Source organism: Dermacentor silvarum, chromosome 10 (genome assembly GCF_013339745.2).
Source record: "Dermacentor silvarum isolate Dsil-2018 chromosome 10, BIME_Dsil_1.4, whole genome shotgun sequence".
NCBI classification, from domain to species: Eukaryota; Metazoa; Arthropoda; class Arachnida; order Ixodida; family Ixodidae; genus Dermacentor; species Dermacentor silvarum.
In genome coordinates this window covers 115149341-115172668 of record NC_051163.1, presented here as the reverse complement: position 1 = coordinate 115172668, position 23328 = coordinate 115149341, and the positions used below count along the sequence as shown (strand labels likewise).

The 23328-nt window shown below is 48.5% G+C and overlaps 1 protein-coding gene across 1 annotated transcript in view; it reads right to left on the bottom strand.

Moving 5' to 3' along the window:
• Nucleotides 1-1490: 1490 nt before the first annotated feature.
• Nucleotides 1491-23328, bottom strand: part of LOC119466513 (dual specificity protein phosphatase 7) — a 73395-nt gene continuing 51557 nt past the window's right edge. Inside the window, exon 4 of the mRNA XM_037727031.2 lies at nt 1491-8754. Within this exon, the coding sequence (XP_037582959.1) occupies nt 8429-8754 (326 nt within the window). The 3' untranslated portion in view covers nt 1491-8428. The remainder of the gene's footprint in view (nt 8755-23328) is intronic.

Below are 23328 nucleotides of genomic sequence, written 5' to 3'. Positions count from 1 at the left end.
TACTTTACAAGAATTTGAAAATTGGTACGTTTATAAACATGAAAGCCTGAAGTTCACCAATTTGTACCTGTGCGTGAAAAACCGATATCGCAGTTTTGTAATCTGCATTCGTTAGAGCATCTAAGCCGGACAAACTTGGTATGATAATTTATATCTTACGTGGTTTTGTTACAATGCTTAGAAGAGTTTTGTAAGACTCCTACTCACGTATTAGCGGTGTAATTGAGAACCATGCATAATACATCAATTTTGATAACTTTAGATGCACTATTAGGCGCATTATACAGAACTGAGTGATTTTCGATTGATGAGTTAGAGTTGTAAACAGGATAGTTTCGTTTTCTGAAAATGTGCCATGTTCAACAATTTTTTTAAAAAGTCCGAGGCCTAAAAAAAAAAAAAATCCGCTGCCTAGTCATTAGAACTTAACTGTCTTTTTTAAATGTAACAAAACCTAATCGAATTCGGTGCTGTGGTTGCCGAGAAAAACGATTTCTCCTTTCCCCTGTATTTAGAAAGGAGACCTCTAACTAAAGCTTCCTCTTAACTAGAATAAATCAGAACAGCTCAAAGAAAAGACACGTACGACGCGGGGTTACTTTAAATTTTTATAGATATCTTTTGTTTTTCCCGTATCATGAAGCAACTAGCCCTACAACAGGTCATGTTAAATACCGTAGGTCAGCGGAGTGCGTATTTGCCTTGTGTGCTCTATAATTAAACTCAGCCTCGCAATACGTCGCTATCAGCGTGTTTGCTGCCCGCCTGCTTCAAATAATTTCGAAGTGGATGCCAATAAACATAATCATCATCTGCCGTACGCCTCCTTAGACAGTAATATTACGGACCAGCTAGAGCTTTATTTATCGGCTGTTTACAGCCCACCGGTGCTTCTCTGCTGTGTTCTTATATATATAAATTTACTCACGACTGTTTAAGCCATAGCGTAGGCAACAGATCCATTTCATAGTGAATAAAATTGATTGCTTCATTCAACCTTCAGTGGCCGAACGTATGACGTAGATGGGAGAAAGAAACATGCTTTGATGATATGCTGGAGATCCTTGCTGTTCGCCTGACATGCTACTTCAGGTGCTGGTTGATGATTATGATATACTACAGTGATACAGTGATAAACACTTAACAGTACACACAGTCCCACACCATCCAACGTTTTGAAAAATATACTTCTCAAAACGCTGTCTCCAGCGACTTGCTTCGTTCCACCACAGTGAACACGTTCGTCTCTATCTTCCTGCGATACTTCAGTTTCAGTTTATTTTCTTTCGTAAGTAGAATACAGCATACATAAGTATCGTCCTGTTTATTCAACTTTGTAGCATTGTAAAAAGAAAGTACGTTAGCTGAAACATTTAACTAGCACGAATCGGCTGTTCAGATTACCCATCACCCAACCACGCGTCCTTCGGCGCGTTAAGCGCCTGAGGTCATCGTGGAATCAGGGCAAGCATGAGACAGAGGTCAGTATGTTCATGAAAAATATGCACATTTTATTGGCTTTCCAGATGTATATGGAAATATCTCCGAGATTATAACAGTCTCCTTTCCGCAAGGCCCTCGCCAACACACGGGGGCCGACTGCGGGGATCCAGAAAACACTCGCTCTGCGGTCTCAGTTCAAACAAACACAACGTCACACACCTTCTTTTTTTCCGCGAGTCCGCGCGGTTTTTGCACAACAGGCACAGGCTTTCCGTTCTTTTTTTTTTCTCTTCGTAACAGCGAAAAAGGAGCGCGCGGAACAGGGAGAAATGTACAGAACAAACATACATATACATACATATATATATATAGCACGCGCTGATGTGTTATCACATTTTGATAAGATGAACAAAAAGAGGAGCAGGAGCGCCGCCGAGGGATAACAACAGCGGCGTTGTTTTGGCAGTCAAAGAGCGAAGTGACAATCCAATAATAGACTGCAGTTGCCTTCAAACACAGGAACGCGTAACAAAGAGGAGGTTGGGGAAAGCGGGTCGATGCTCCTTTCCCTCTGTTTTTTTCTTTTCACGGGGAGAGGGTGTTGCTAGCTCCGCGTCCTTCACTGCCCTCTGCACTGCGCGCGAGCTCTCGCTTGTTGAGGCGACCGAGGCAATTGCCCGCGTTTGTTCTCTGTATGGGCGAAGCGCACCACATCTACGAATCGACATCGAGGAAGAAAGCGGAAGTACGGTTCTTCCGGAAATAATAATAAAAAAGAAAGGTTTACCACGACTGTCTATGGATTTAATTATAGTGAGACACGCGCACATGCCACGTCAACGGACTATCGTAGAGGCGTTAAAAAAAATCAAAACGCGTAACTTCACGTACGGAAGCTAGACGTCGAGTGGTACAGAAAACTGGCACGTTTGGTCCCACAAGTCTTGCTAACGTCACTGATCGCGGTGTTGTCACTGCAGTTGCGTCAAAGGGGGCTGTTTCTAATCATGTCAACACGACGTAAGCTACGGAGAGTCTATAAATGTTTCGAGAAGTACGAGGAGTTGAATGGGGTTGGTCTGCGCTCTCTTCTTTTTTTTTTTTCGAAGCCAGGGACACGTCTATGCGCTGTACTAAACCAAAGATGCGAAAAACAGAAGGAAAAAAAAAGGGGGGGGGGGGGGGCTACGCGTAAGCACCATTCCTTCTCTGTCGTCTTGAGTCACGCTAAACGAGATAGGCTCACAGGAAAGCTACGCACACGACGCGACGCGCTTTTCTAAAAAAACACACGGTTTTGGCACGAGTTCTGACAAGACGGCGTCGCATCGCATGCACCAACGGGTCAAACGGCTGCACACGGCGCGCTCGTGTCGTCCCGCACTAACGAGAGAACTTTCGCGGGAACGCTAGGCCTTTTTAGCGGGAACCACATGGAGCGCGTTACATGGCGTCCGCGCGTCTGTATTTCACACAACGCGACGACTGCGCTGTGTTCTCGGCCCAGACATGCTCGGCGCATTTCAGAATTAAACCAGTATTCTCGGTGGTACGTATGTTGGTCGCTGTTGGTGTCGCGCGCGGCGAGACGCCGTATACGCACGTCGCAAAATACGCTCCATGTGGTTGCAGTCCTCGGTCGCCTCACTGGTAGAGTTGCTTACGGCAGTAGGCGGCACCTCGTCGCGCCTTAACAAGCGAGGAGCTCGGCTAGTCGCGCTTCGCGTAGGACGAAATTTCCCAGCTTTCAAACGCTTTTAACAAAGAATGACTCGTAACACCGTCTCCTCGGCTTCCGCACGTAACAGTCCACAAACACGGCGCACAGCAGACCACGCTGCAGTGGTAACACGCGTTTAACAAAGATTGGCCCCCCACACAAGACTGGGTTGTTGTACCAGAAGCCACCGCGCAGCGTTATCTGCCGTCACTGAGGCAATATCAAAGCGAGCCTGCCATGAATCTCTTGAGATAACGGGGCCATAAACGGAGAAACTGCATCTGTTTCATCATTGCAAACGACATGCGTCTCTTGGTTTACCACTAGCCGCTGAGAACGCGCTAGCGAGCACAGTTGCGATGTTTAGCCACGTGCGCAATAAGGATCTTTTTTTTTCGGAAATAATTTGTTCGTGGCACTCCGTGACGTCCTTGTTAGGCAGGCCACAGCGTTCCATTAATGGATAAGCAGACAATTTGGCCAATATTGTTATTGACTACCCGCAAATGAGGGTGAGGGTCAGCGTCGTGGCAAGCGTGCGAATATATCTCGCGTGCGACCGTCTCTCGGACTGTGCAACGCAATCGGCAAAGCTTGAAACGTTTCCTTAGCCAAAAATGCCAGGCGGCACAGAGGACCACTGCGTCGACCTTGAAGTCTTCGCACATTCTTAGAGAAAACGGAGAAAACCAATAGGAGAAAGGTTTGTACTTTATGATAGGCCGATAACACTTACGTCATAGAGCGAAAAGTTGAGGAAGGCCTACGTACCCTTTCGTGCCGCTAACAGCAAGTAATGTGAAAGGTTTAAACAGGGTGTACTCCAAATTGCGCGCTACTAGTTTCTCTACTAGATACTACAAGTTGCAACCGGCTTCAGCCGTGCGCCTCTTTCACTGAACTACAAGAAGGCGAGATCTCTACTAGTCACAGTACAAAGCTATTCTGCCTGACTTATGCGTCAGAGAACCATCAGAAAGATAAAAATAGCCAGTGCATCCATACACACTTCAAGAGACGACCGTGTTCCTCTGGCAACCTTTTTTATCAGCCGCCCACCAGCTAAAGAATTACCGAGTTTGGGCTAGAGCATTTGGCAGGCTACTGATAGCAGACCACTCTGGTAAATTGCACGTGGTGTTACTTTCTCATAGGTGGCGCAGGTGTTGACATGCATGAATTGCTTAGAGCATAACAAACTGCTATCTTCGGAGATATTAAATTCAGGCCATGTACACAATTCGGTAACAAGAGAACCAATTAAGTGTGGGAGACAAGGTTTGCTAAACATTTGACACAGTGAGTGACTGAACTGAGAGAAAACTGACAAGCTTATCTAAACTCTAGACACCGGAAGCGGTTTGACAAGACTTTCGTATTAACTCAAGTTTATCCTTCGTGCCGGCTTAAATCAGTTTTGATGGCAGCTCGTGAGAGCCACTACAACATCAGCAGCACCAAATTCAACTTTACGCAATGTAATCTGAAGGATCAGAATTAGTTACCTACTCACTTTTCAAGAGAATTTTGCTGATTATGCCTTTCACTGAGCTCCCGCACCACATACGAGTGCCCTGAATTACACAATCCCCCTCACTCATTGCAACGCGTAACAGGCTCTTCATACTGTTCATCTTGTTTGCACACGGTTGCACCAACAAATGAACCAACAGTAAAGTGTGCATCAACAACAAAGCAACAAACAATCAGGTTTGGAAGGAAGTGTTCCTATGGTCAACGGTATGCGTTCAACGTGCAACCAACTTCCCTGCAAGGACTGTAGGGATATGGCAGCGTGCTTTGAAAGAAAACGGAAGAACAACATATATAACATTGTGCCATTCACTTATATACACTATATACAGATGTAACATAATGAGTGATGCTATTTACAGGATAAAAACAATGATGGGTGGGCTGGGCAGTGAAATAGAGCTTCCCATGTTGCCATCTACAAACAATAAATGAAACTACATTTGCACGATTGTTTTCCCTAAAGCACAGACACTCGCAAACTTGGGAAAATTCTGAGCAGTAAAAGAAGACTTATTCTTCCACAGTTTACTTTTTTGCTATAAGCTTTGTTCCCCTGGTGGCACGAAGTGCAGATACTCATGCGCCAGGTTCCAGGGGAAAAATTTATTTCACCAATTATAGGCATGATGATTACGTGTTGTGCTTTGGTGGTAAGAAAAAGATTACAAAAGTTATTGCACTCATAAAATGTTGAAGGGAAGTAGGCCATGTCCCTTCGCTCCCGATAACTTTAGGTAAAGAGTGGATAGGGCTGCACACCTATCAATAAGAAAGCATGTTTTCACATGGCCACACCGCTGCTGAGTGCCTTTGTTTGGCACAGTGAAGGAAGACAACTGAAGTTGGAGGTTTCTGCATGTCAAGCCTAGAGTATGATGCACTGTTCTATCAAAGGTATATGTCAATATGACTGCGAGAATATGGCTGAATATAATACAGCTGGCACCAGGACAGGTTAGCCATAGACAAAAGATGTATATGTGTGTATTGCTTGTCCTCGTCAGTGGAAGGCTTTTTTGTTTACCCTCACAAAAAATGCCACAATGGCATAGCTTTGCTTGCATTAAATGCTTGAAATTATTGTCGGCTTCATCCAAGAATGCACTGTTCAGCTTTCAAAGGCAGAACCAGGAAGACATTTTTAAACACAGTGAACCAATGTGTAAACTGCTGGTAAAATTTGCACATCCCTTAAAAAAAGCCTCTGAGGCAATGCGTATCATTATCTACAACACGTTGAAACATATAAATGGGTCAGTGAAGGATCTGTAAATTAGGTTACCTTGTCCTGCCGAAGCAGCAACATGGGAAGCATGCCACACAAACCCAGCCCACAAGACTGGTAACATTATAAGAAAGATTGCACTGCCAAGATCAAATCTTTAGGAACATGCAGATGTTTTCTCACCAGCCTGCAAAACGTTTGGGCTGTGACCGAGGATTTCGTAAAGGAAACCTACCAGTCCAAAAAAGCCGTAATCTTCCCAATGAGAAGCCCTTGGCATAAGCACAATCCTTCAGCACTGCCTCTTACAAACCATGCAGCCACCATCAATGAAGAACCAGGGCAGTGCCACTGCTTCATTTTGCATTGAAGAACAACACATGCTAGCACACTCCGACTGTGAGTTGAACTCTTAACATGTGCCAGTTCATAGCTATAGCAAACTACAACTGCAGTAGTATCAAACTTGCGTTTCATGAGTGCCTTGCATGCGAACCACATTGACAGGCCGAAAGCGTAGGAACAGAGAGCAGACATACTACTCCTTCCATAGCTTGGATATCATGTTGGAATCCCATATACAGTCACCAGAGTTCAGCACTTTCATGTTGCAGATAGGCCAAGCATTGAGCAGCTTTATACATTTCTCATTTGAAGACATCACGTCAACACAGCTGACCTGATCACTTTGCAGCTGGTGGCCTCACAGTACCTGGCTGAGTGAAGTCACTACAAGCAATCAATGTCTTGTTGGTGCCAAGAACTGCTTCCCTGGAATGCCCTGGGGAGGCCATGAAAGTTGCCTTTGGAGGCATTTTTGTTTTATGGTCCACACTTTCAAAACCAGCTGGCACAGTGGTCTAGCTGAGCAGTCACTTTGTACTTGCTACGAACATGGCAGATTCCCAGGAGCTCCCAACATAATTGCCAAAAATGGAAATGTCATGCTTGCCTCGCCGATGAAATGCTTATTGCTTGTCTCAATTTTCCTTAATCTTATTTTGCATACTCACTGCTGAAGAAATTATTTCCTTCTTTGTAATAGTTTGCCTATCAGTAATTGTGTAGGCAGCAATCAATAGTGTTATAAGTGAATGCCATTTGGAAATGCACACCGAACTTGCAAATCAAATATTTACTGGGATATTGTGAGAAACTTTCACATAATGCTATTGAACTGACAATGTCTTTTGATAATAAATATTGTATTTGTTTTTATAGCATTACACTTAGCATCTGATTAGTGAGTTCTACATCGGAATGGGAAGTAAGCGTTTGAGCATGATGGAGGCCGCAAGACATCAAACTGAAATTTTTCTAATAAGTTTCCAGGACATGTACGTCCAGTGTTATACACACATGGAGAAAATACCTCTGGGTCACTGCCAATGTCGAGTTCATACTTGGCACATACTGAAGCCTAACCTAATCAAGTCTCGCCTGACTGAAGCAAGTGCTTACATGGCACTGAACTTGTACAAGGTTTGTCACCACCCTTCCCTCGTGTTGGAAATTTTTAGCCGTGAAACTTCTTCAGCACAGTTGGTAGACACAGTTTTCACCACCTAATAGCCCTGGATGTGTGCAAGGGGCTCCTGGCACAGGCTCGGAAAGCAGATGTTTTGCAGCAGTTTCCGATGACCATGAAATTCCCACAGCCGGTTCCCTCGGCAAACGGTGGCTCTTGTCCACTTATCTGGGACTAACTGGTGACCGTGGTGAGGCACTCAGTTCTTTCACCAGACTAATATTGGGTGTCCCAAGAGTAACTGTGCAGCGACAAAATTTAAAAGGATACAATGATAATTGTGAATGACGTTGCAGTTTCACGTGTGATCTTACAGTGCAAGACGTGTAGTTCGTGCGATAATGCCTGTGGGGTGCACTCAGAAGATGGTCGAATGAGAACAATCCTTGCACATTGCAGGAGCCACAGACAGCCACCCACCTGCAACCTTCCAGCAAATGTCTAACAATATGCAGCGTTGTGCGCAGACATGTCTTCAAGCCGGCGGTGGACATTTCGAGCACCTTACGTAGCAATCGCTGCACTGCCGTAAACTAAAACTTCAGATAGTAATACCACTATTTCCACTGCACAGTTACTTTTAGGACGCCCAGTACATGAAAATCCACTAGAGCTAATGGTCTTCCCGAGTTTGGAGCCCACTCTTTTTTTTTGTGGTTCTCTGCACTGCATTTGCAACCAGGGTTTGAAGAAGGCGGGCGGGGGCTTTCACCGGTGGCTTCCCCGTTCGGTGGCCGAATTGTAGAGGCTGCGCTGGCTTCGGGAAGGCCGTTGTGACAAGAACCGCTCAGACGGCATCGCAGCCGTCCCGCGGCTGCCGATGGTCGCTGCCGGCTTCGGCAGCGGGCGAGGCCGAGGCCGTTGCGCCGGCGGCCTCTTCTTCGTCCTCTTCCGACGCCGGCTCGAGCACGGGCTCGAGCTCGTCGGGCGTGACCGCGGGGGCGAACTGGAAGCGGCTGCCCCCGCGGGCCTCACGCTACGTCCACCGGTCCAGGTCGATGCCGGAGTCGGGCGTGGTGCGCGTGGGGGACGTGAAGTGCAGAGCGCGACGGCAGCGGCACGGTGTGTGGCAGCAGCCGCACCGCTGGGGCCGCAGGTCGAGCAGCTGCTCGAAGTCGAGCAGCTGGCCCAGAAAGTTGAAGTTGGGCGCGATGTTGGCCTTGCGCTTCTTGACCAGGTCGTACGCCTCGTTGAGCGGCAGCTTGTGCTTCTGCATCAGGTAGGCAAGCGTCACCGTCACGGAGCGCGAGACCCCGGCCAGGCAGTGCACCAGGACCCCGACGCGCTTCTGCCGCGCCTCGTCTGCAAGGAGAGAGAGGACAGTGTTACGGATAGGCGGGACGGTGACGAATAAACGCTAGTTAAGTATATCACTCTTTATTGGGCGAACTTGTGCACACTAAGCCAAAGTAAACAACACACACAGAGCACGATAGCGACGAGCACAGTCGTCGAGATCATCACGCTATTTTACACGACCATCGTAGAATCCAGCTTAATCGCTGTTGCTCGCGTACATTCTATAAAGTACATCACCATTCGCTTCGGGCACGCAGTATCTGATTAGACAAAGAGTATTTACAACATTCGGGAAAGTTCCGATACAGGAAGGCGCATCTTGCGCAGAGCGATAACTTTGTAAGAGAGGTGACGCTGTGAAAAGCGGTCGCCAGAAATACATGAACAATGTTAGAGTACTACATTTCGGCACGCAGTTGAAAAAATACAGAGAGACGTTTCACATCTTATACATAACCTGAGAATATGATCAAATATAGCTGTGTGACACTGCTATGAAAGAATGCAGTTGTCGAATCACGATTTCAATTATTACTAGTAATAACCTGCGTTTTCAATGCGTGGCAGCATGTGCAGCTCCACTGCCCCACGAACAGGTGTAGGTCGACGCATAAAGCTATAGTGAAAGTTTGTGCGTATCATCAAGTCAGCCCGTACTACAGCAAAACGCGCACTAAAACTCAACTCATGCATGCTCAACTTACACTAGCTTAAGATTACAAAACTCGGTGTAAAATGCTTATTTCCTTTAGATACTTGAATGTGCTATATAGATCTAGGAACCCTGGCTTCCCCTCCGAATTCAATTACACGTATGCAGAAGTCAAAAAAAGCGACGCTTAAATGTGGCCGATACCCGGTTTTACGACAACTGTTGCTAAAAACGAAAAGCTACAAGTTTTTGTGTCAGCATGGCGTGGACGATGACGGGCTCTCTTGTAAACGCTGGTCGTCTTTAAAACTGTCCCTTAAGAAGCACCTGAAGGACGTATGGCGACAGAATTCGAGCGAACTAAATGCAGCACCCTCGAGGAGCAGATTCGACAGAAACGGAGAAAGAGAGAGAGAGAGAGAGGTTTAATGCGAAGAAAAGGCAAGGAGGGTCGGCCTAATAAGATACATTCCTCTAGCGAACTACTCCGCACTGGGGAAAGGGGTGACTCTTCGGCACGCCGCCCAGAAGTTTCCACGGCCTAACCCTTTCTACATTCTAGGAGGCGCTGCCTAACCTCAGTATTATGAAAGAAAAAGGGGGGAGGAGAGCGGAGGGTGTTTCTCGCAGGGTACACCAGATGGCGCTACGAGCGCACACAGCGCGAACCATCTCTTTAACGCTCAATGTTCAACTAGTCCTCTGAGTACTTCGGAATACTAATTCATCCACTCCAATCGCAGTATACCCAGACGCGTTCCTTTCGGCACCATGATCACGGAAACGAGAACTAGTCGTCTCGTCTAGACTCAATGCCTTCTGCACTCTTCGCCGAGAGAGAGCGAGATGAGGAAAAAGTTAAAATAAAAGGAGGCCGGCGCGATTCGTTTTTTTTTTTTCGGCGCGTTTCCAGTGCGTTTATCGATCCGAGTAATGGCTGCTCAGCCTCTCCGAACGGATCAGAGCGTTCTCCTCATCCTTCAGAAGGACAAAATTTGAATAATTCAGCCACCCTGCAGGCCGGGCTTTTTTCTTCGTCCCCGGAGACAGGATTAAAACACCCCCCCCCCCCTCTCCTCTCCCTCCCCCCATAAGCCCGGCTCACTGCTGGCGTCTCAGGGCACGTCTCTGCCGCCGTACGCGAAAGCGCACGAAATTTTCGATCCGCCGATTTGCTTACGCTCGACATTTAAATAATTCGGGGCACCTTTTACCCGTCAGTACGGCTTCTTCGCACGATACGCATCCTTTGGTGGAGCTTCGCCGAACGCTTCGCTTGCCGCGCGCCGAAGCGCGCAATATGGGGTGCGGAATCGAGTTGCTCCCGAGAACAGCTGCCGAATAACGGCGTAGGCGTAGCTCCGTGACAGGGAATCGCCCACGTATAACGACGCCCAGGTAATAACGCCGAGAAAAGTGTACAGCATTTATCGGGAATAAATGAAATCTGAACGCGCAATACCGCTCCGCGAGCGACAAGATTGGGCGAACGAGCTACGGCGAATATTACTTAGTGGAGGGATCGGTGCTTGATGGCGTGCGAAACATCACCTTTTGTAGGAAACGCATAAAAATAAATAAATATTCACCATAAATAAAAATAAAACCGAACAGTGTCCTGGAGCGAGATCCAACAGCGAATTTACTGCCTTGTTTGTGTGTGAGTGTTCGGATCTCGGATTTCCTGTTTGCGCTTTGTTTTTGCACAACGGTACAAAGCAGTAACATACCTGCCCACTCTCCCGATTTATTCGGGAGACTACCGAATTCCGACAAGTCCACCCATAAATATCCCGAAGAACTAACTACCACAACGTGAAAAAGAAAGTAACAATAAAAAAAGACCGCATCATGCTGTACAGCCGCATCGCCATGTCCTATATGCGCTATAGGTAGCTAACGGAAGTTAGATTTAAATCCTAGCCATTTGTGCGTACGCAGTGCAGGCCTAACTCGGTTCGCTTCAGATCGGAGACATGCCTTGAGGACATAGGTTGAGCAGGGCGCGTGAGGCAAATGTCTAACATGCGTTGCATAATGGCCGGTTTTCTTTGAGTCAGCTTCGCTGCTATGCAGCCGTGTTATGCGGCAAAGCATATTAAAATTACAAAGGGGTCGCGGTTACGGGACACGGTACGCGTTGCATGGTACGTTCGGCGTACGAGCGCCGACGCATCTAATAACTGTACTGGTAGCCATTCAGAGGCTGTTTCTCATTTTGTTGGGGCCCAGAAGAAAAAGGGCGATTTTTTTTTTTTTTACATCGTACCCTGCATGTATTTCGCCTGATACTCGCGAAAACGTCGTCACGCCCTGCCTAACATGATTTTTTTTTTCACTCTGGTGAACAATGCTAATAACGATGCAATTTTCTTTACGACTTAAGCCTGGCGCTATGTTACTACCTCGCTTTGCCGTGACGTCACTACGGAGTAGGTGTTGCCGTTTGGCTTAGGTGCGGCGGCGACAAATCAAGCTTGTTGCTGGGTGAGTAGGTTAAATGTAGTTAACTTGGTGCATGTTAGCGTAAGACAGAAAATGAAGAAAAAGGAATACGAGGGCTGAGCAGGCGCTTCTTTTATTCTGTTTTTGCCTTGTCTGTTCGATTTCACGATGTGACACAATCAAGAGGTATGCCCTCTCCTCCTCCGCGTGTCTTGTCTTCTTGCAGCGCTAAAACCAATCACGCGCAATTTGTCGCCGTACCGACGGTCCAAAGCCCTATTCTTTTTTTCTCGGAAGGTCTCGATCGTCCCAGACATACTGACGGGGGCATTCTACACACACCAGGTGTGCACCGTGTACCCCGTGCACGTCATCACTTCGTGCGTCACGCACACGTATAAATAGAAGCGCATTCCAGAATGAATTCGAGCGGCGTTACGTAACGGACACTCGAACGATGGACCCCGAGAGGCAGACGCGTCCGCCGAGTGTGGCTTGAATCCCCCCCTGCGGCTGTCTGCGCCAAGGAGGCAGTCACGCAAGGCACCGCCGTCGGACGGCGAAGAGCGTCGCCGCTTATATGTAAGCCTCTTACCCGAGAAAGAAGATGGCGGCAATCGAGTATTGGCAAGCTGGCGTATCTTATTAGTACCTGTAGTTTATAGGTTGCTCGGCAAGACTGAAAAGCGGGACGAAGAAAACTGCCGCTTATCGCACCATATAACTGTCTGGCTTGGGCAGCTGACCTTGAACAGCGGCGAGAAGAGGGGATTGCGGCCACTGCAAAATCCGTATATATATATATATATATATATATATATATATATATATATATACCGTTGTGTTTCTACTGACCTCAGGTTAACTGCAACATAATGTCTGTCGAGATGCGCGTGAATATCGTGCACTGTTTCTATAAGGGAGGGTCACGAAAAACAGGACGAGGGCAGAAAATAACAGGAGGAAAGCTGTAGAGAGTTGAAAATCACAGTAGGTAGTGTTCCTCCTTACTGCTAACTAGTACTACTTCACAGCGACGCATGGGCCGGGGGGGGGGGGGGAGTCCCGTACATACTCAAGGCGTACCTCGCGAAGGCAAATGTGCGCGCTCGCGGAGGACGTATTCTGCGACGATCACTTCCTGGCGATAGCATCGCCCTCAGGCGCGCGCTGATTAGCTGGTTGCGCAAAATCGGATGACGTATTGTTCAAACCCGCCAATCAACTCATCCCATTTTGCTCAACCAGCCAATCAGTGCACGCCTGATGCCCAAGGCGTGGCCAAGGCGATAGTATGAGTTCAAATTCCACGAGATGGCACCACCAGCGGTGATGCTCACGTGCATCATCTCCCAATTATCCCGACAGACAAGCTTAAAGCTCTTCATTACGCCATCGGGCAGCGTCGATCCGCCAGAAAAACGCGATGGGGGCGTGGGTGTATGGGAAAAAAAAAAAAAAAAAGAAGACAAGGCGCGACGAAATCTCGCCGATTGCCGCGCCCTCCAACGGGAGCGGCAGCAGCAGCGGTTGCGCCTCGTCTTCCCTCGAGAACGCCCGTGTGGGCGGACATCGCCGGCAGGCTGCAGCAGGACGAGGCGTTGCAACCGGACACCGGTAGACGCTTACGAAAAGCCGTGTTATGGCAACAGCCGAACTGGCTGGAAACCGAAAACTGGCTGGCTCTTGCGGATTATAAGTTCTATAAGTCACGGCTACAATTCTTACATGAGGACCCGAACGGTTTCATTATCGTTACTCTTTGACAATTTGCGTACTCTTGCACACCACGGGCATGTAAAGATTATAATTTTACGAAAAATGTGCTGCCTTTATACTGACTTTGTGTTGAGATGTAACTGGGTACCGTGCACGATTTTCGCTAAGCTTTATTAAGAGTGCTGTAAGCCGAACGCCTGCCGAAAAGGAGAAAAACCGAGACATCCCCTATAACGCTGAAATTATGATCATTTAAAGCGAAGAGCGCCAGTCTTCCTTAAGGTGTACTGACCACAGTCCCGTTTGCGTACAGCAATGAAGCAACTAGGTGAGCTAGCTGGCACGTTGATTTGGGAGCAAACGGCACTAAATGCGCGCCAACGTGCGAACTATGCACGTTTTCTTCTCTCGTTAAAGCGATCGTTGTTATGACTATACTTCGTCCCCTGGAATTTTTAAGGTGTCGCTAACGGCCTCTAGCTGTCGTAGCACATCGAATGCAAACGGGCTGACACAGGTACGAGTTTGGACTGCAGTCCAATATATATATATATATATATATATATATATATATATATATATATATATATATATAAAGACTTCGCCGCGGAATACTTGATCCATATACTCTTGCTAAGGGGAGTACGAATATGTATAATGCCTACTATAGAACAACCGACTTTGCTGGGTAGTGTTCTTTGTGCGTCAGTGCAAATTAATCACCCCGGTCTCTTTCGTGTGTGTCTACTTAAGGTGCAATCTGCAACATGCATGGTTATTCCACTCCAAGGTATAGTGATTAACGACAGCTGCAAAAGATGATAAACGCGGGATGCCTATCGATGAAACGGCACGTTGGCGCAGGCCCGCGATTTTACGGCTGCTAGTGGGGGGCACTCTGGGAGGCAGGACAGCAGCAATTGGTAGGGCAGAATGTGGTTGCGTATACATGGACGGATGCCACCGCTATTTGTTCCGAGTGTCGACGGCTGTCTCCTCGACATATGAAGCGAAGTTGATATCACCTACACATCCATAACACTCTTGACAGATTTATCCCCTTTCGCCATCAATCTTCCAGCCTGTTATATTCACCGTTTACTTGTGGCTGAAGTATAGTTATATTACATGTACCTCTACCTGCAGGCAAGCTGCTCGCCCTCGTCTCGATCACGGCTTCGCCCATTGATCACATAAACACGAGCCGCTACTGTCACACAACCATTGATCACTACTGTCGCACAACCAGGGATCACTACTGTCGGAAAGACCAGCGCACCTTACTCTTCACGGAACCGGGGCTCTCACAAATATCCATAACCTGGCAGAGAAGCAACCCTATTGTTCCCGACTGACATGCGGCGTCCGCGGGAACTTTACGATTTCACGTGTAGCTAAGTACAGCAGAATAATTCAATTATACAACCTAGGTAGAAAGACACACATTTCTCTCTCTCTTATGCTACCTTTAGACGCAAATTCAAACCAGGATTAGAGTTCAATTCACCGCTTTTACCTGCCCTTCACTGGGAAACATCCCGCACTGCGTAATTACAGGATCACGAGCGGTAGATCCCTTAGTAATGTAAACCAGAAAAAAATAATTAATAATAACCAACCGGGGTAGTGGGCGGACGGACACTGCGAGTGCTACTTAAGCGAGTAGCAGAGGCGGCGGCGCAAACGATCAAAATTAAGCAAGAACGGGGGTGAAAAAAAAAAAAAGAACGAAAAGACAGACTCGCGAGTAAAAAAACCAAGGGCGCGCAGATAGCCAGCGCAGAGATAGCAGCAGTGCACGCTCGAGCAAACAGGGGAAAAAAACCAAGCGCAGCCATCGCGACTACTGCTTCGACAAGAAAGTTTACGGCCGAAATTTCGCGTCCGGTGTATACGAACTGCCAAGGTCTAAAAAAGGACGTCGAAAAAAAAAAAGAAAAAGAAAGAAACAAGGAAATTTATAAAGAGGAAAGGAAGGAGAGGTACACACGATCGGCGAGAAGGATATCTCGCTCTCAGCCCACTTCCTGGGTCGATAGCGGCGCCCTCCAGGATGAGCTTGTTCGCGAGGAGGCAACGCGACACCGCTGTGTCTGCGCAGCGGGCGTCGCGAACTGTGCTGCGCCGCGCGTATTCGGGCGGCCATCAATAACGAGAGAAAAGGCGACCGGCGCGGCGCGCACAGTGAATGGAAGCGTGGACATTCTCCGATATGGACGACGGGGACGTGGTGGGCCCAGCGCCGATAACAGTTTATCTCCGTTTGCTTCTCGCGTCGATTCAGCGTTATTTGTTGTTGCAGGGGCAACAACAAATAACGCGGAAAGAGTTCATCCTACCTACACCCCGACATGTATATATGTGAGTGTGTATGTGCGAACGGGAAGAAAGGAAACGGAGGGGCCCGATTATTATCAGTCGTATCCTAAAAAGCCGACAAACATTTGTTTCTTGGCTTCTTACGACGCGCCTATATATACAGGATGTTTCGACGAACACTTTCAAAATTTATTTACGGTTGCCTGTGGCAGATAGCCCAATTCCAGTTATTGAGCTGGTCTACTCGAAGAGGCGGACATTACTTGCACAAGAAATTGAAATGCGTAATCGAATAATTAACAAAAATTCACTAATTAAGTTTTTAACTAATTACCTGACGGCCCATATTGCAATTTACAAATTGTAGCCGTGGAGTTCGCAAGGCGGATCCACTTAGAATTAATTCTCAGGATGACACCAGTTTCGAGATATTAATTCCCGAAATTTGAGAAGAAACGCCTTGGCGTTCCAGTTAGGTTCTTAAAAAAACGTCGGTTTATGCAATGAAGCACAAAATTAACTGGAACGCCAATGTATTTCTCCGCAAAGTTCAGGAATTAATATCTCGACACTGGTGTCATCCTGAGAATTAATTCTAAGTGGATCCGCCCTGTGAGCTCCACGGCTACAATTTGTAAATTTCAATATGGGCCATCAGGTAATTAGTTAAAAACTTAATTAGTGAATTTTTGTTAATTATTCGATTATGCATTTCAATTTCTTGTGCAAGTAATGTCCGCCTCTTCGAGTAGACCAGCTCATTTACTAGAATTGTGCCATCTGCTACAAGCAACCTTTAAGAATTTCTGAAAGTGTTCGCTGAAACACCCTGTATCAGGTGTATCAGATATGAGGTGCATCTTGTATGCGGAACACTTTCTTGTAAAGGAAACTGTCGTATATAATCTAGACCCCAGCGAATTTTTGCACATACGTATACTATACATGTTGTAATTGCAAAGTTGAAGCCGACAAGCGGTTAAAAAGTGCCCGCTCGCTTGACGAAGTGTGCTGCTGTCGAAGAGTGCAGCTGAAAACTGAAAGTTTCCACAAACGCGCAATTTCGACCGAGGAGCTGAGGACGACGTAGTCGTTCACGACGTATGCGCAGTACGCTCTCAATTGCCGAAGTGAGACGTTGGAACGTCCGTAGGTGTACGCGTAGCACCTGTGCCACTCTCACCTTACTTTGAGAGAGCAGGGGGGGCGTGTGGGTTGACAACAAGCTGCAAAGCAAGACCGGAAACGCGATAACGGAGCAGGCGCAGATGGGCGGCATTGGCGACAGCTAGGCGCGCCATGAATAACAGGAAGACCAGCGGGACAACGGGGAATTCACGCCCCCGCTATTTTTTTTTATCTTTCTCGGGAATGGCGCGGCATTCCGTTCGTTCTATTTTTGCCGCTCACAGGTGTATCACGTTTTTTTTCTCCCTTATTTGTTTTATTAGATGTAGAAACAGGAGAAGGTAGGCTACGTCATAGCCGGCCTGGGGGTACTTCAATGAACAATAAATAGCGACGCCAGGTATACTTATGTATATTTTGCAGTCGTCGTCTTTCTTCGGCTAAACAATTTAAAGGTTATCGCTCAGCTCAAGGCGCGCCTTTCAAGTTTCTCGAACGTTATCGATGGTGCTATCTGTAGCCCATGTTGCCGCCGAGCCTCGTGTAATCGGATTCTGTGCGCGACGCGAATGAATGAATTGAATTCTGGGGCTTTATGTGCCCAAAACCGGGCGCTTTGATTGTGAAGCACGCCGTAGTGGGGGGACTCCGGATTAATTCTGACCACAAGGGGATCTTTAACCCAATGCATGGGACACGGGCTAAAACATCGTTCGCCCCCGTCGAAATGTGTCCGCCGCCACCTCGTGCTTAGCAGCCCAACGCCATAGCCAACCACGGAGGGTGGCGTTTTTAGTAAACGTCCTCTCCAAGACGGTTGTTTGCGTGTTGGTCGCTTTGTTTTCACCGTATATCTCGGACGGGAGTCGGACGAGGTGCGGAGCTCCATAGAAGCGGCGTACGTTGCGCGTATCTCGCATCGCTGTCTGCTGCTGCCCCCCCCCCCCCCCTCCCCCCGAGCCACGGAAAATTCCCTTTCACGGACAACTCGAAGCGGCTGCACAACAGTGCTCGTCGAGAGTAGGTGTCAAAGGTCAAGAGGGCCACGCAGGCAGGCAGCGAAGAAAAGTCCGAAGCCACCGATAAACACAACAGCACCGTGCACTCGCGGGCAACTTTCTGTGGCGATGAAGGGAATCCTACGTTAATGCGTTGCTTGCGTTAATGACAATTATTATTACAATACGCGCTAGCGATGTAACGAGGCACTCTCCATTTAAGGCCTCACCGCCATCCCTCCCGAAAGGTAAGACTGACGAAGACCGCCCCAGAAGCAGAAAGGGGACACCTTTTTTTTATTTTTTTTTCTTTTTTTTTCCTGACGACAGAATAGGCTGACACTTCGTCCGCGCTGTTATTTTCACCTACAACGAAACGTCCGCTCGTTTACCGCGCCCGCTTTCAACGCCGAGCGAAGGCCGACGCGAACGAGGAACAGCGGATTGCGCAACCGTCAAATGTTAACCATTATACACGCATGCGCACGAGGCAGTATGAACGAGGAGCGGATAAGAATGTAAAAGAGAAACAAAAATGTAGGTAGCGAAACACACACACAAGCCCTGTTTTCGAGCCCTAAAACCATGCACGGTCCAATTATGGTCCGCAAGGGATAAAACGGGGTGTTGCCCAATGCCCCAAATCCGTCGCGTAGCCGGAGCTCCCTGCGGTACAGCCGAAAAACAAAGAGCCCAACAAAGCGAACGCTGTGTTTGCATCACGGCTCGCCAAACGCGCAAGATGGAGAAGCTTGCGAGACCTGGTTAAAAAAAAAAAAAAGTGTTCTTCGAGAAGAACACAGGTTCGATTTCGTCGAAATGGAAACGCTGCTCGGGAAAACGGGGCTTTGCGAACCGGGTTGCGTTTTTCTCGGCAGCCTGACTGCCGCACGCGCGGACCCAGTGCGCTAGCTACACCGCGAGGCACAGCTGTTACGTAAGGCGGACCCGGTAGCAGAGGAGGTGCGTGCGGGAGATGCGCTCCGCGGCGGGGAAGGACACCGACGAGGCCATCGATCGACTGCGGATTTCGTTCGGCGCCTCCCGCTCCACGGAGACAAGCCCGCTTCGGGAGCTGGCGAAGACGGGGCGACGACGACTGCGATGAAATCACGACGGTGTTCCTTCACGCCGCAGCTCGCGTTCTCCGGCTATAGTCGGTTCGTATAGGGTGAACACTGCGGACACGAGAAAGGCAACAGTCGAAGGCTGTGGCGTTCGTGCTTTTCGCGCGTCCGTTGTGTGGTACAACTGTACGCGGTTACTGCTCTAAGTTCCTTCACATGGCCCACTGAGCGTGAATTCAATTGAATTCGGGGGTTTTACGTGCCCACACCACGATTTGATTATGAGGCACGCCGTAGTGGGGGATTAGTTTTGACCACCAGGGGATCTTTAGCGTGCCCCCGTCGAAATGCGGCCGCCGGGCCGGGATTCGATCCTGTGACCTCGTGCTTATAGCAGCCCGACAGCACAGCCGCTAAGCCACCGTGGCGGGTGGCCCACTGAGCGTCCTGCCTCTAACACCGCACGGGGAACACTCGCAGGTTAAATTGTGGGAAATGCGCCGTAGCGGAGGAGGGGCTCCGGGATAATTTTGACCAATCGGCGTTCCTTGCCATTTGTGTTCATGCGCTTCGAGCTGTCGATCAATATAGTACGTAGGCTCGCTGTGCCACATCAGCTAGCCGCCTGGTCAGTTCTGATGGTAGAACGGCCTCGTCGAGAAAGGCCTTGGTCCCGAGTTTGGACCCCGGGTCAGGACAAATCCTTTTTTTTCAACAGCGCCAAAGCTCTCCGAGAAGCTTCGCGTGGTAATCTCGGGAGAATGAAAATGTCCGCCCATCGCAATAAAACAAACCCGCTAAAAAAAAAAAAAAAAAAAAGCCGCATTATAGCTTTATGTCCAGAGCTCGGGCGGATCCCCTCAGACGCTTCTTTTCTCATCGAGGCGGACCAGGACTCCCGCTTTAAACGCCGCTTCGCCACACCGCTGAATCTGACGGAACACATCGGTCGTTGCCGGTTAAACCGGAAAACCGAGAAAAGGCGAACGATTGACGCAACGCGGGAGACGGCAACGACGTGAACGTTAACTCACTCGGAGAAATAACCAACAAAGTAACATCCATGGAAACTGCGATTTGCCGCAGACAACGGTGAGTATTAAAAAAATAATAATAACAACGGGAAGGAGGAGGCGGATGGAGAAAAACGGAAACCCAAGGGAGATAAAAAGAGAGAGTTCGCGCATACAAAGGCGTCGAGAGAAAGCATCCGAAGAGGCTGAAGCGAAACAATAAGAACGGGGAATGCGGCGACGATTGGATAACAAAAAAAAAAAAAAAAAAACACGAAAATGTTCAGGAGCGAGAGCCCATTCGCATAACTGAGCGCCGCGCGGGGACGGGTCCGTTCGCCTCGCCCGCCGAAACGGAAATAAGCCCGCCAGAAGACTTCGGACCGCTCGCGTCGCAAGCCCGGTGGTGACAGCTAGCGGGTGCGTCCCCCTCAACGCGTTGTCGCCGGCAGGTGTGTGCCGGGGAGGGGGGCTCTCTCCCCCCCCCCCCCCCCCCCCGCTTCCGACGGGGGCGTCCGGGCCGCCAGCGGAGTGGTTAGACGCAGATACGCACATCAGCGTCGGCACTGACACCTACCGCGCGCGGCGGGCGTCATTTCACGCGTCTGCAGACACGCTAGCAGACGACGCACCCCTGTCGCGTCAAGCTTCAGTAAGGCACCGTGATATGGGCGTACTTTGAACCACGATGCGGTGCGTTAGTCAGCCTTCTTTGCTTCTTCCAGCCACTGCACCGTGCCAATGGTTAGGAGATGTTAGCTCGAACGAACGTGTCCGGAGTTTTCGTCGGCATCGTATTACGTTCACGCCATGCACGTTAGCCCAGCCACTGGAAAAGTACGCCTCCTTTTGAGAAGTCGACGTTTACGCGCGCCTCGTGCGTCAAAAACAATCACCGTACAGTCAATGGGGAAAAAAATTAACGTACTAAACGCTTCGATATAATAGAGAGTTTTAGAATAGGGGCCCCAAAGAGCTTTGCGGGTGTTAGCGTTGGGGCATGCAAGAGTGAAGAGTTTTAGAATAGTTTGCGAATAGCGTCTTGCGCTTGCACTACGGTGTAAAAGAAAAACTATTCTAAACATTAAAATAAGCTATACCATGCTATGATAGGAAGAGGGATTTTGACTTTCGTGGTTTTGCGTTTAATTACAATTGAGAGGTTATTCTATGAGCAGCAAGCGATTTGTTGCGCCTAATTTTGAGTAACCAACTTGACGTGCCTTCACCAGCCAAGCTGATCCACGTTAGGCCTACGAGCCATGAAATCGACAATCGAATTCGGAATCAGCGGCGTCTAATAAATCAATCTTCATTACACACGTTAGTTGAGAGAAAGCGATAACCGCAGTCACTTCTCCTAGCTTACGAACTTCACGCGTTACCACGAATCAAGCCGAGTTTGGTACTCGGAGAGCCGTCGCTTCGATGGGTGCCGCCATGTTTGTTGACGCAAAGCTTTTGGGGCTGCTTTTGGGGCTCCCGCTAAATCGGTGAAATAGCGTGTCCAACGCAAAACCCAAACGCAGTTAGCGTCTCGCGCATGCGCAGTAGTGTCGACGCTCTTTCGTTGGAGCCCCAAAACGTTTGGGGCCCCTATTCTAAAACTCTCATTCATTAAATAGCTCATTCGAGCCCTGAGGGTAAATAAAAAAATTAACAAACAGCCACTCTCACCTAGCACATGAGACGGCTAAACTCAACAGCACGGCGGCCCATAAAGAGAAACAACGGGACACAACATAAACGGAACATAAATAATCACGTATTATTTCTCAACCATCACGTATTTATATAATCTTCCGCTTCAGGACTTCAAACAGCGTTTCCACCTACGAAGATACTCGGAAATATCCGACTTCTCCTGCAATGCAGCTTTCCCGCTTTGCAGAGTCGCTATGCCAAAAAGTCATTTTTCGCTGCAGTTCACGCTTGCCGTGCGGAGAAGCACGCGCGCACTATGGGGCGCGCGTTGATACTCAACACGCGCCCTCATTTGTATGGAAACGGCGTTTTATTCGAGCAACCGTGGCTTGGTAAACCACATTACAGGCCGACGACAAGTTTTCCCGGAAGTGTCAAAAGTAAGCGCCGACGATGTAAAACAGTGCGCGCTGGTGTCAAGCGGGAAAGTATATCCTCGCACGTGTACAATGATTGGAATCTTGTTGCATTTCCGACGCAGTTTACTGTTGGAAATGATAAGACTTGCAAAGTCGCTAAGCCGCTTGAGCCCAGAAGAATCTGAGGCAAGCTGACGCGCTAACTATAATTCCCAGGCCGACTCGACCGCCATGCTTGCAGACCACGTAAGTCATTAGCGCCAGAGCTTTTAGCGATTTTTTGGAGGAAACAATGGCTGGCAGGAAGCTTACGCGAAATGTACACACGCAAGCAGACTCACGCACACAGAGAGAGACAAGGACAAAACCCGCTACCATGCAGAGCTTGCAATAACACCAAAGAAGTATGGCCTAATAGATCCGCTCCCGTTTCACTATGATTCACCGTTCCGTATTTTTTTTTTATCTTAAAGTCAGAGAGCGCCGCGCTTTCTTTATCGTGTTCCTTATGTCTCTTCAACGCCTCGTTCCTCGTCATTCACATGCCGACGCGACGAGGCTGACGCGAGAAACAATCGAAAAACAGAAAAATAAAACACGTAGAAAGGAATACACACACACACACACACACACACACAAAATGAAATGTTAGAAAGCCTCCCAGCGCGCGCGCCCACCGGGGGGGGGGGGGGGGGGGGGGGGGAATAATAACGAGAATCGCGTAGTAGCCAGAAAGCGGACCAAGGCCACAACTGCAGGGCGTGACTTCGCCAGCGACACGCAGCAGCCGCCCCCGGTGTACACGAGCACGCCCGTACGCGATACACATTAACGCCTACGCGTCGTACACACGTGAAAACAGCGCAGTGAGGGCCGAGCAACAAAAGCAGCCGCACCGCACTGCGGGAGTGTTTTTGGTGCGTTTCATAGCTGGTATTTTTTTTTTCTAAACTCGTTTTTAAAGTATGCGGCCGAATTCACGAAGCTCACAAGTGTCCTTTCCCATCGGCCAACGACATTCGCTAACCGTATACGTTCAACATCACCATCGACTGGCACTTGCTCTTTCGAGCAATTCTAAAGCAAGAACTTTTTGTACGAGTAGCAATACTTCCCTACTGTGAATATGAACCTCAGTTGACCTCGCAATTCCAGTTCTTCATCCTTAGCAGT